We start from the raw sequence: 13,715 nt of genomic DNA, 5'->3' as shown, positions 1-13,715 counted from the left end.
AATGTAACACGGACAAGTTTAGTGCGAAAAAATGACCGGATAATAACTCAGAAAGATAAACTACATGAGGGAAGCTTTAATCCCTCTGGAGATTAGGGAAAGCCCTCTTCATAAAATAAGCAGGCGTGTTGGCATGGTGGTATCACTACACAGGAGAGGGGCAAGTTTATGGAAGAGTTTCATACAAAAGAGTGAGTGCAATTTAATTGTTCACTCTTGTAGAACTGCTTTTGTGTCATAACATCAGATGTTTTGAGTGTATCAATTTGTAACTCCCATACATTCTTCTCTATCTCTGTCATGTATTCCCGCATGCAAGAAATGCGGTCACAGAACCTTTTCCCTAGTTTCCAATTCTCATCCCCATCCCATTTTATTCTCAATAAATACTCATTAACACTTGCACATGGGCATCCTTTGTTTACACCTGGAACAATAGGTGAGTGAAAATGACATCCATACTTACTAATATATCTGACAAGATTACAAGGAGGCTCAATTTGAATACTTAAGGTTTTTATTTTATGTGGCAAACAGTTTCAGAACACTTTTTTTGTTCTTAAATTTGTACCAATATCTGTGGAACTACATTTACATATAGATCAACAATCATTCATAACCCAACAACACTGCAGGTAGTACACCGATTTGGACATTTTTGTGCACTGGGTTTTGTTTTTTGGCAAAAACGTGAACAATGAGTGGGGTTGTTTCCAGTGTTTCCTTTAGTGCAGCCCTTTGTCAGAGTATGGCGCCCGTAAAGGGACGTGAAAAAAATGTTTTCATTTCAAAAGTTTCATAAAAACACTTTTATGCACATTTCCCTTTAGGGGCTCCATATCAGAGAGCCCCTTTACAGGAGGGGATTTTTTCTATTTGGTCTTAGCCAAATGTATTTTTTCCCCTAAAAATCCCTCAATTCTGCTCAGCCGTGTCAGAAGGCCACGTCCAAAAGAAACAACTACATTTCCCAGAATCCCCCCGCTTTTGGGAGGATGACGTAGTAAACACTAAACAGAACATAGCTGTTCCTTTAGAGAACATTAAGGCACACAAGCAAGGAAAAGACTGATTGACAGGCAAATTTGGCCAGAATCAGACCTCAAGCAAGACTCACTGAATGAGCCATTTTAGAATGAGTACAGAGACATGAAACAATTCAATGCTTCCACGCTGGAGATATTGCTTTGGTCAACAGCAACTCTGATGACAACAGGTCCCTATTTGTAGTTCAAACTATTACTGTAAACTGGAACTCAGAACCACCTAAACTGATGGCTCTCACACAGACAGAAAGGCAGTCGGCGAGACAAAAGCAACTGTTAGTCTTGCTGCTGACCGATCATGGACAACAGCATCAGAAAGAAACCTGGCTGTGGCTGAAGCATAATATCAACTGATTTGTCTGTCAATGAAGACACATTTACAGGTAAAGAGACAAAACTGCATCCCTGTAGGAGTTTTTTCACCAGCCATGGTCAACTGACTTGAATACATTTGGATACAGGTGGAAAAGAGTAAGTATTTTAAAGCATATACTGCTTGTGAAGCACAAAAAGTTAACATTTTACTTTTACAATGATCTACAATGAAGTCACTTTAAGACTGAGAATGCTGGCTTGGTTATGTGACTTCTCCTGTATTGCACTGCATCATTTGGAGAAAAAAAAAATGCAACTCTCTTTTGTACCAAAACAGAAACCTGACATTATGAAAAGCTTGTCATGTCCAACACATTGAAAACCAGACAACGTATCTAACCTTTAGTGGTTGACATTCATTATTTTAGATTGTACCACTGACAAGAGTACCACAGATTCTTAAAAAAAAGGATTTAATCAATCAGCCAATGTATTTCAGCTGGAGAATAACCTTGAGTATGTGCTATAATACTACCCATCTGGACTGTGTAAAGTTAAGATGAGTTTAAGTGTGAATACTGCATGTCCCTTCATAAATCCAGACACAAAAATATTTTCACAGCTCAACTCTAAACTGATGGCTTAAACCTCTCACTGTTGACATGAACTCCTGTAACAGTAAATATGTCACCAACAAAAACAACATAACAATACTGGTTCATATACACAAATACATTGGGGTATATAGAACCTCATCTAATGTATGGCTATCTCCTGTTGTGTGACAGTGACCAGGAAGAACGCCTGGAGGCATTCAGACAGAGAGAGCCTAATGTTTACACACACATACACTCACACACACAAACTGCTCTCATTTCCACTGCCAGCCAACCGTGGACCTGATCTTAAGGTAACTTCATCTTAATCGTTACAAGATGATTCAGTTAATAGGAAAAATATTGACTGGAGAACAATTTTTTAAAATAATAAATCATCAAAACAAATAATTTTGTATAAAAAAAAAAAAGAAAACGCAAAAAATACCTGTAAACCAATATTCCATATTAAAATACATGAATATAACACACAAAACAAAGGAGGCATATCAAAAGAATACACTGAGATTACAAAATAATTAGCTACAAAAGTAAAATAGTGAGGACTAGGTTCGGACGGACGGATGGATTCTGAAGCTCAAAGTCTGCTCATAATTAATTCAACCTCTCCCGCTAGTCCGCTAAAGTCACTGAATCCAGAATGACACTAAAATGTGACCTTTTGACCTTTCAGTCCCCTTCTTCAGTAAGTGCTTACTCTAGGCTTTGGCCCTGCAACCCTGTACACAGAGAAAATACATGATTGAAAAAAAACAAAAAAACATATATGCATATATTTAGCTTCAAGGAGGCAGCTACCCTACAGGCAAAATATCTAAGTAATTTTAAAGTGCATTATACCGATACAACAGCCAAACATGAATGCAAATAGTACTGTGTTACTATTATATTTTATGTTGCATTCTTCCCTTCCCTTTCCTATGTGTTCTGCACAATGGCTGTACCTTTCCTTAATGGCAGTAACATTATCCTTCATTTTTATCATACATACGTACATACATAGAACACGTACAGCACCGTAATAAGGACATCAGAAGATAGAGGCCTTTTTTCTTTCCTTTTCTTCAGGGACCTTGTTTGACACATTAGACCTTTTGTAGTGGGCTGAACTGCCCACAAAAGCAAGGCTGGCATACATAGTCCCAGAGAGGCTGAGATGAACTCCGCTGAGGTGGCAAAGGATGGGGGGTGGCGGTGGGTTGGGGTGAGGGTGTTGCAGTACCTGGGGAACTGCCCAAGCGGTGTGGATCTTACCAGCGGCCGCTAACACTCGCCATGTCAGCGTGGAACTGGCGCGGCAGGCGGCCGCTGGCACCCCCCTCCAGGAAGGACGAGCGCATGTTGGGCGGATCAAAGAGTTTTCGACGGTTCTTGTTCAGTTCTGGGAAAACGGAGGAAGGAAAGAGATGGCAGGGGAATGTTTGATATGAAACACATTGCTGTTATCCAGGAAAAAATCCTAATGGGTCCATAAAAAAAATCCATAAATACTCACATCAATTCATAATTCACAGAGCCCTCCTCAATAAATTCAGTCATAAACTGACATCAACACACACACATGTCCATTCACTCTCTATCTTGCTCACACACACACACACACACACACACGCACACACACACGCACCTGAGATAGCCAGCAGCATTTTCCGGCGTGCTCCAAATGTGGTGATGCCGAGCTCCTTCAGGTCCTGGTCAGTGAGTGTGAGGAACGTCTGCAGATCGATCTGTGTGTGTGTGTGAACCATAGAGTGAGAAAGACACTTTTCTGACCTCAACACCCCCCACCACCACCACCCATCCAATCAACAATCAATAAATATGTGGCTCAAATCCCTGTTCATTTTGCTGAGATTGAGAGTAAAACCCGTGCTAAGCCCTCAGTGGAGCGGTCTCTGCCTCAGCTCAATGCTCTGCTTGGCCTGCATGCATTCTAATCTGTGTTAACCCCGCTGGGCTGCGATATGTTGCAACAGATCCCTCTGGTGGGGAAGGCAAACAGCTTTCAGATGAGAGGCATGAGAATGGTCCACACATTTGCATGTAAAACTCCAGTGTCTCAGCATCGAATCTCCTCTAATACTTTGCCAAAGTTACATCAATGATGCTAATGCCTCCACAAAAAAAACAATGTTGAAACTGTCCAACTGGTCTCCAAAAACACATGGAAAGACCGTTTTTCAGCTTTATCTCTTTCCTTTTTCTAAACGGTCCATTTGCTGTCAAGCTATTTCTAGACCTGCCAAGACACGGCGGAGTGCAAGCTCTCAACCCGAGGTTTTCACACCCTTCTCCCAGGAAGCCAATTACCGGCATCCTGGCCATTCTTGCTTGTGGCAAAAGCAGCGGGTGCTCAGGTTGCCGTGCGCCACACGCCTGCATCTTTTTCACCTCCTCCACTTTAAGTACCTCTAAGTGAACATGTCACATGCAGGGAGCCGGGGTGGAGAAAAACAGAGACAGAGAGAGAGAGAGAGAGAGAGAAAGAGAAATCCATTTGTTTTTCACTGGCGGCAGCTTGTGGCGAGTGCCAGATTGACTCATTGGAGGAGATGGAGAATGACAGGCGGGGCAACCTGACAAGCTGACTGCTTCTTTCCACAGGAGGAGAGCAGAGAGGAGAGTGAGGCCAGAGGAATATTAATGAGTGAAAGGGAGGAACCAAGACCTGAGGCCAGACAGCACTGAGTTAGAGTAAAGAGCACAAGCTTGACCATTACGTAGCTATATCTATGCAGAATTATCCATTACTTAACACCAGATGGTAACTCAGGGTTCATAAAATCAGCCATCTAGAACCAAAAGGGTGTTTGCTATATATCAGGCCCATTTTAAAAACATGTTTGCAATTATGGTCCATCATCATTTGAAGATTGCTAGTCTATATGATTTATGCAAATATATCGTATTATAAAGCCTTAAGTAACATGTTAAATCTAAAAAAACAGTGAGCCTCACCTCCTGCTGCTGGAAGACGTCGGTGTATTTGCCCAGGCCCAGTTTGCTGAAGAGCTCCGGCAGTTCCGAGCCCTTGAGGGAGGCGTTCAGAGAGCAGCCATTGGTGCCGTTCATGGAGGAGATGCAGTCCATGTAGTTACTGCTGCTCAGGTAGTGCTCCACTGCAGACCAGCAACAAGCGAGGGTAAGGAGAGAGGGAGAAGAGGAGGGAAAAGAGGAGGGAAAAGATCAAGGGATGAAGATGGAGTGTGGAGGGATGGTGAGCGAAGTCACAGCTCATGCTCGTGAGCAGTTTTGGTATGTAAATACAGTTTAGGTGGGTTTTTCACATGGTTTGTGCTCTGTGCAATAGCTTCATTGTGAGTTGTTGAAAATTGTGTGCACTGATATTCACATTACCAATGTGGTACCTGAATACTAGCAAATTAAAATCGTCCTAACCACTTATGACACTCGGTAAATTAAATTAAACTGGTATTTACTTTAATTTTTCACAAATGATTATGGTCTTTCTCTGAGGGAGTTTCCTGTTAGCAGCTCAAACCACAGACACAGATGGACTAGAGGAGCTCTCTAGGCTGCAGCCTTGAAATCCCCTATATCCTATTGATGGTTGCAAGAACATTTAGATGAAATCATGATGCATTTTGTGGGGCTGCATCTGTATAAGTGAGACATACAGTGGACTGTATTGTAAATGTGTTTAGCTTGTGTCTGGGTCAGTCTGAGAATTTTAAGTGGTTGCTGTCGTCACCAACCAGATTTATTCTGCTTTCGCTTTGGACTGCTGACGGATGTTGGAAATTCGGAGTGTCCAGGAATTCTGCTTGCTGTGCCGTTTCCGGTAGGGTTTCCATTACGGTCCCGCCAGTTGTCTGATTCGCTGCCGTTCCCGATGCATTCCCGACTCTCGGAGCGAGACAGAGAGAGGGGAGAGCCCTACCGAGCAGGAGAGATGATCACAGGATCAGCTTGAAGCGCCACTTAACTACACCAACAAAACAGAGCAGACAAGCTGTAGAAACTCTGCTTATGTATGCATGTGTGTCTTCTATGATTATGTTTGTGTGTGTGTGCACGCACACGTGTGTGTTGGGGTGTATGCGTGTGTGTGTGTGTGTGCGTGTGTGTGTGTGTGTGCGTGTGTATGTGAGTGCATGCTTACGTGCATGACTGAGTGAGCGAGAGATGCACTTTTGTGTACCTCATAGGTGGTGCTCATGGTGGGCTTGTACGAGATGTGGTTGGCTCTGCGCAGCTCCTTAATGGTCTCGGCTGGCATGGACTTGGAGAATCCCAGGCCACTCCATGTGTTGGTAGGAGTCCGCACCTCTGTAACCACTGGCTTCTTCAACATGGCTGCAGGGTAAAATATAAACAACAACTGAGAACACATACAAATGGCAGTTTTGTCTTACATAAACACCTAAGTATTCATCAATGAAGATAGGAGTTACATGTAGCTAAACACTATGGGCAAATATGGGCATTATGGGCATTATGGGGACAAGCAAAAGCTGATGACAAAATACAGTATATCTGGGAAGTAAATTGTTTAGCTTCTTATGAATCAAAAATGTAATTCAATGTAAGAAAATGTAATAGACAATCTGGAATGATCTAAATAACTTGGGCACAAGGCAGACAGGATAGGGCAACTCACCTTTGGTTGCCAACAGCTTCTTCTGCTCATAGTCAAAGGCCTGAAGAGTGATGAGAAAATACAATTAGAAATTGATGAAAAAAAATAAAAAATAGATACTGGATTGCTACTGAACCTTATTACTGTACAGTTGATCCACATTCAAAAGTTTTCATTCAAAACATTGTTTTTTTCTGTAGACCGGGAATTAAGTGGCTGATCCTGTCTCCAAAAACAATGTCAGATCATAAATTGCACTGTGGACGAAGAATGGATATTCTCTTCGGTCAGAAATAATTACCCATCAAAACATTTTATTTGAGTAATACAAACGTAAGTCAAACGCTATCTGAAGGACAAGCATAAAAAAAGATGGTGAAGTCTTGGGAAAATAAAACTGAATCCACCCTAAAACATCATTTCCATTCATAAAAGTAAAATGTGACACTTCTGAATGTGCTGTATGAAGTTTTAAAACAAATAACGAGATGCCAATTGGACGCCAATTTCGATTATATCACGTACATAAAAATCATGACTTGGCTCAGACAAACCAGTTTTCCAGACATTGTAATCCTACAAACACTAGTTTCCCTCCCTTCCGACGTTTGAATATTTGGCATTGAGAATGAAATTTCAAACAGATTTTCTTATTGTTTTTAATACTTTTCTTTCCCGTTCTGCATGGTTACCCTTTCAGACCATTTCAAAGTGAGTAATGTAATAACTCAGTACATGTTTGTGCACTTCACATGATGGAGTCAGTGCCAGTACAGTGCAATTGCTTGAACACTGCCATCAATTCCAGTGTAAAAATATGCAGACAAAAGTGCATTGAGTACAACATGCATATTGTAAAACAAAACGTGCTCTTGCATTATTTATGTAAATGCCATCATAGGAACAAGTCTGCCATTATGGGAAGCAATGAGTTTTTGGGATCTGTGGGACTCAGGGCAAACTGAAATATTTCAGATGTGGCAGAGAGTCCTTGTGGTACCTGCATGTTGGCATAGGTGGCAGACTGTGGTGAGAGTACGATCCGCTCAAAGTTCTGCTGGGCTGCCCTCTCCGCTGCCCGCTCGCTGCCAGGAGCCCGCTTATCTGCCATCGGGCTCTCTGAGGAGCTGGAGTCAGCGTCCGACAGCAGGCAGTCCGAACTGCGCTCACACAGACGCGTGCACACACACATTTAAGAGATAAAGATCTCAAGAAAACTCAGCAACTGTTGGATAACATCAGAAAAATGTGCAGTGGTCTCTTTTGGAGGCACAATATGATTCTCTGCATATTACAAACACACACTTAAAAAAATTATATGAACTATCAAGTAAGATGAACAAAACACTAAAATCACACACACACACACACACACACACAAACAAACGCATTTAGTATAAGGCATGAGAAGTCCATATACTGGCTGAAGCAAACAATATACTGCCCTCAAGAGATCATCAGAACATGACAGGATGGTAAATGTTTGTGTTTGGTTGTGTGGAGGTTGCAGCATAACCTACTGCAGGTGAGAGTTCTTGGTGCCTTGCAGCAGTTCCACGGTCTGCCGTTTTCCTGACGACGACTTGCAGGAGGCCACCATCTGCTTCAGGTCGTTGCCATTGGCCGAGTGAGACGGGCTCCTGGGCATGCCCACCTCAACAAACGTGTCTGAACCTGGAGGGAGCCGCAGACAGAAAAGGTATAAATATGACCATAGGCCATATAGTGATTAGAGTTGTTAGTATCTTCTGTGTTTGGAGAGGTCATGTTGACCAACTGGCAGAGCTGCCCTACAAATTAGCCTATGTAGACCTGTGTGTGTGTGTGTGTGTGTGTGTGTGTGTGTATACCTTCATCAGAGCTGGACTTGCTGGACAGCGGTTCTGCCGGGTTGTGTGTGTTGGATTGAGGGGCAGGGTCACAGTGGGCTGGACTCAGAACCACATCAGCCAGGGAGGCGGAGGATATGCGACTGTACACGGAACCTGGATGCTGTTGTACAAAGACACACACGCACACGCGCAGGCACACGCACACACACACCAAGAGTGAGAGGGAATGCTGAAGAGTGCCTTATAGTCCATGAGCCACAGGGGGTCGTCACTACCACTTGGGGGGGCAAATTCTCACTATATTTTTCTGAAAGCTACATATCTCTGGAGTATAAAATGGTATGATAGCAAGTTGGATCTTGTAGCTTTGTGGCTGTACAGGCCTTCAAAGTTGACCTCTGATTTGAAAAAAAAGGAAATTCCACCTATTGGCTTTTTTTTGTTAAAACACTCATAAGAGCCCAGAAAATAATCCAAATCTTATTATTACTGATGCATATGTGGTGTTTGATGTTGGCATACATATTTTGACTCATTATGTGATTTTGCTCTCCATTTTGGTTGATAAAATTCAAGATTTATGTGCAAAAAAAAGCTAATTTGAGTTTTCAGAGCAATATGTTATGGCAATACCTGAATGCAGACCTTATTGATCATTACTATTCTACCTTCTTCTTTTATCATATACACCTATATTGGTAGATGTTTTTCCTTGACATGTTTCGACGTATACTGTACTTCCATCTTCATCAGAAGGTTTTTATCAGCTGATGTTGTTACGGAGGTGTGATCCACCTGTCAGTTTTTTGACAGGTGGACCACACCTCCTGCTGTCAGTCAGCCGCCCCCCAGGACGGCACTCCAGGTATGGGAGAGCATATATGCTCCCTCATCTCTGTTCATCGTCTTTGGGCTCCGCTTTCTTATTTCAATCGTCTCCTTTATCCAGCGGTGGTATCGGTTGTTCTCCTGCTTAATGACTCTGGCATGCAGGAGGTGTGGTCCACCTGTCAAAAAACTGACAGGTGGATCACACCTCCGTAACAACATCAGCTGATAAAAATGTGTCACACTACTCCACCGTGTGACCTTCTGATGAAGATGGAAGTATACGTCGAAACATGTCAAGGTAAAGAAAAAACATCTACCAATATATGTGTATGTGATAAAAGAAAAACCAAACTTATGGATTCTGGACTTCCTAACCAACAGACCTCAGTCTGTTAGGTTAGATAATCGCACCTCCTCAAACATCGAACACCAGTGTACCACAGGGATGTGTGCTGAGCCCTCTCCTCTACTCCCTCTTCACCTACGACTGCACACCTGTACATGGCTCTAAAACCATTGTCAAGTTTAAAGATGACACTACGGTGATTGGGCTCATCAGCAATAACGATGAGACGGCCTACAGGGAGGAGGTTCAGCACCTAACATCGTGGTGCACTGATAACAACCTGGCTCTCAACACCAAGAAGACCAAAGAGCTCATTGTGGACTTCAGGAAGTCTAAAGCTAGCACACACACATACACACCCATTCTCATCAACAGGACTGAGGTGGAGCATGTCACCAGCTTCAAGTTTCTGGGTGTCCACATCTCTGAGGACCTCTCTTGGACCCTCAACACCTCTACCCTGATCAAAAAGGCTCACCAGCGTCTCTTTTTTCTGAGGTCCATCTGTCTCCTCAGATCCTGGTGAACGTCTACTGCTGCAACATCAAGAGCATCCTCACCAACTGTATCATAGTTTGGTATGGCAACTGCTCTGCCCACGACCGGAAAGCACTGCAGAGGGTGGTGAAAACTGCCCAACACATCACCGGTTCCTCACTCCCCTCCATCGAGGCCATCCAGGGCAAGCGATGCTTGTGTAAGGCGCGCATCATTAAAGACTGTTCTCACCCCAACCACAGACTGTACACTCCACTCCCCTCCAGGAGGCGTTACAGGTCTCTCCGCATCCGAACCAGCAGGTTCAGAGGAAGCTTCTTTCCTGCGGCTGTCACCCTACGGAACTCTAGCTCTGCATCCATCGATCCCGGTGACATCCAACAAACTAAGCCCCCATCTCCCCCTGCCCCGCCCCCGCCTGATGCCTCCTTGCCTGTGCCTGTTGAGGTGTCCACGACCATGGCAACCTTGACAGGGACAACTAGGAGGCGGACATCCCCTAGCCCCCTCCACAACTGCACTACCCTATCCCACCCATCTATCCCATCCATCTATTTATTTACAAATGTACATACTGTAATTACACTTTTTACTGTACATAGCCATATTCCACTGCTTTTCATCCTGCACATACACAATTAATACTATTGTAATATTACTGTTTCTGCACTACAATGGTACTGTTACCATACTGCACACAGTTGTATATACTGTACATATCTGTCTATATGGTTCATACTAAATATTCATATTTATTCAGTTTTTCTGTAATATATGTTAATATACACTGCATATATCTATATTGTTCTTACTACTACTATAATGGTACCGCCACTACATTGCACATACCTGTACATGTTGTTCATACATTGTTCATATTACAGTACATAGCCATATTTATTCTGCTCTTATAAGGTAACTGCTAATACTGTACACTGCACATATTTATATATATATATTTAATTTATGCTACTCTAAACCACCTTCTGCAAAACAACTGTATACTACTGTCTACACTGCACTATATTTCTTGTCCTGTCTATGCACCACCTGCCTATACTGTGTACAGTATATCACATTGCACTTTTCTGCTTTTTTGCACTTCTGGTTAGACGCAAACTGCATTTCGTTGTCTCTGTACTTGTTCTCTGCACAATGACAATAAAGCTAAATCTAATCTAATTTAATCTAAAAAAATATCTGCCTCTGCTTTGCCTCTTTATGGATCATGCTATGAATAGCAGCAGCAATGTCTGCATAAGTTGAGACATTGTTATTGACCTTCTGGACCAGAGACATTCCATCAATGATTGTTGCTGTATCTCTTATGAGTGGTTTCACAAAAAAAAGCCAATAGTCGGAATTTCCTTTTTTTCAAACCAGAGGTCAACTCAAAGGCCTGTACAGCCACAAAGCTACAAGATCCAACTTGCTATCATACCATTTTATACTCCAGAGATATGTAGCTTTCAGAAAAATATAGTGAGAATTTGCCCCCCCCCCCCCCCAGTGTTAGTGACACGCCCCTTTTTGGGCCTGTGGCTCATGGACTATTAGCAAGTTTCCAGTGCAAATGATGTCAAACACATTAATTTACACAGAATACAGCAGCATCATGAGGGGAAATGGGAAATAGTAAACTACTGTGCACCGTTTATGGTGCCCATATTTAATGACATCTTTTGAAGCGGCCCAGAGGGGATATTACTTTACCCTTTATGTTTCAACATATACTTGCAAGGGCAGCAGAAACTCGGCACTGGCGCCTAGCTTGGCCAGCAGAAATATCATAGAGGAAGTGGTAGACTGTTAGGGTGTGTGTGTTTAAGTGTGTGTGTGTGTGTGCGTGCGTGCGTGCGTGCGTGCGTGCGTGCGTGCGTGTGTGTGTGTGTGAGAATCATCTTAAATAGTCATTAAGGTGGCAGACTGTGGCCAAGGTATGCGAGTTTGGATGGTGTTAAGTGTACATACAGTATACATGTGTGCTTATACAGTATGTGCATGTTACCTTAACGTGGCCGTTCAGGTGGCAGTCTGCGGCAGATCCGCCGGTGGGCTTGTGGATGGGGGTGAGGCCGGGGGGTGGGGAGGGGGTGCTCTGGGTGTAGGCCTGCACTCCAGACAGCAGGATGCTGCTCAGAGACGCCTGGGACGCCTGGTGCAGCATCAGGGCAGACGAGAAGCCTGAGGGAGAGAGAGAGAGAGAGAAACAAAAAAGAAAGAGATAATGCAGGAATGCTTTGACGATACAAAAGAGGGGTTTGTCTTCCAATAAAGCCCATTTGATTTTCAGAGAGAGAGAGAGAGAGAGAGAGAGAGAGAGAGAGAGAGAGAGAGAGAGAGAGAGACTGATTTAAGGCCAGTCCTCCATCTTACTGGTAAATCTCCCAAACCATTTCTATCGACAAGAAGCTATTTGTTAATATGTGAAACACAAAGGCCTAAAGTATGTGACCTAGCCAAACTGACTTTTCTCAAATAAATCTCAGAGTGTTCACTGTTCTTCCTGAATGTGTCTATTGCAGACCCATGAGCCATGGCTCTGGTCTACTGTTACAGACTAAATTCCATTGGAATCAATTCAACAATTTAGAGCGCCAGTGCTTTGCACATGAGAGTGTGTTTTCAACCTTCAGGTCTATTTTTAAAGGCATAACTGAAGCATACACAAAAACATATTGTTAAACACACCATTACAATCACATCAGAGGAAGAGTAAACTGATTATGTTTCACTCACGGCTACATCTTGCTTGCAGTGTAAATTCTCAGTAAGAGAGAACACCTGCAACATGACTTAAGCTATGGACCACCTAGTGAGTCTTTCCAGACCTGCCCAGTTTCTAACTGTAAGCATAACAATATTTAGACAGGGCTTTGAATGCTGTTGTCCTTTCTGAGTTGTTGGGCTACAAAGACTCACATTCAACACACAACCTGCATGCAAAGACTCACATACAACATTTCCTAAAAAAAAACCTCTAGGATCGCCAACAATTATAAACAAGCATTTGTTCATAAGAGAGCTTCCAGATCATATTAAAGTTAAAAATGTAACTCAGCAAAAGGTGGAGCCCCCACAGTACAGTGCCCTCTGCTGGAGTTCCAGAGATATATCAGGGGAAAGGATGAGGCCAAGGGAGTGAAAGTAATATTGTGCATGAGTGTGTGTACATGTACTTAATAGTCTGGCACAGTAAACAAGACCATTACAATGCATATCTGATGAGGATACATATGCCAACACACACTCACTCTCACACACACACACACACACACACACACACACACAAATCAGCGTGTTAGCAGGTTTAGTTCCCTCTGACCCATCACGTCATTGAATTATTTATTCTTGAGTCAATCATGAGCAGGATCTGACCAAGGACTATGAGATTCTTGAGCATTTTCCATAATTTTCCATTCGGGAATGTTCCAAGAAGATTCCACACAAAATAATGAGGGAGAAAGAATAATGAGTGGAAAATCAGTGGAAAATGAGCAATGATGGAACATTATGCAACTTGCTATTTAAACATGATTAGGAAATTACATCTGATGCTCCATCTGCCAAACACACATCTTTTGATAGTCCCTTTGATAGCCCCTATCAAGTTACATAAAGAACCAAGGA

General features: G+C 42.8%; 1 protein-coding gene across 2 annotated transcripts in view; it reads right to left on the bottom strand.

Moving 5' to 3' along the window:
• Nucleotides 1-499: 499 nt before the first annotated feature.
• LOC121685861 (protein bicaudal C homolog 1-like) overlaps nt 500-13,715 on the bottom strand; it is a 54,497-nt gene continuing 41,281 nt past the window's right edge. For both annotated transcript variants that reach the window (XM_042066690.1, XM_042066691.1), the window contains 10 exons: nt 12,094-12,269; nt 8,429-8,570; nt 8,099-8,252; nt 7,579-7,738; nt 6,600-6,639; nt 6,141-6,295; nt 5,695-5,875; nt 4,937-5,097; nt 3,606-3,705; nt 500-3,359 (listed from right to left, as the gene is read on the bottom strand). In XM_042066690.1, coding sequence (XP_041922624.1) covers nt 3,229-3,359; nt 3,606-3,705; nt 4,937-5,097; nt 5,695-5,875; nt 6,141-6,295; nt 6,600-6,639; nt 7,579-7,738; nt 8,099-8,252; nt 8,429-8,570; nt 12,094-12,269 — 1,400 coding nt within the window. In that variant the 3' untranslated portion in view covers nt 500-3,228. The remainder of the gene's footprint in view (nt 3,360-3,605; nt 3,706-4,936; nt 5,098-5,694; nt 5,876-6,140; nt 6,296-6,599; nt 6,640-7,578; nt 7,739-8,098; nt 8,253-8,428; nt 8,571-12,093; nt 12,270-13,715) is intronic.

This window comes from Alosa sapidissima, chromosome 16 (assembly GCF_018492685.1).
Source record: "Alosa sapidissima isolate fAloSap1 chromosome 16, fAloSap1.pri, whole genome shotgun sequence".
Taxonomy (NCBI): domain Eukaryota; kingdom Metazoa; phylum Chordata; class Actinopteri; order Clupeiformes; family Clupeidae; genus Alosa; species Alosa sapidissima.
The sequence above is the reverse complement of the archived record's forward strand: the minus strand, read 5'-3'. Positions and strand labels throughout refer to the sequence as shown.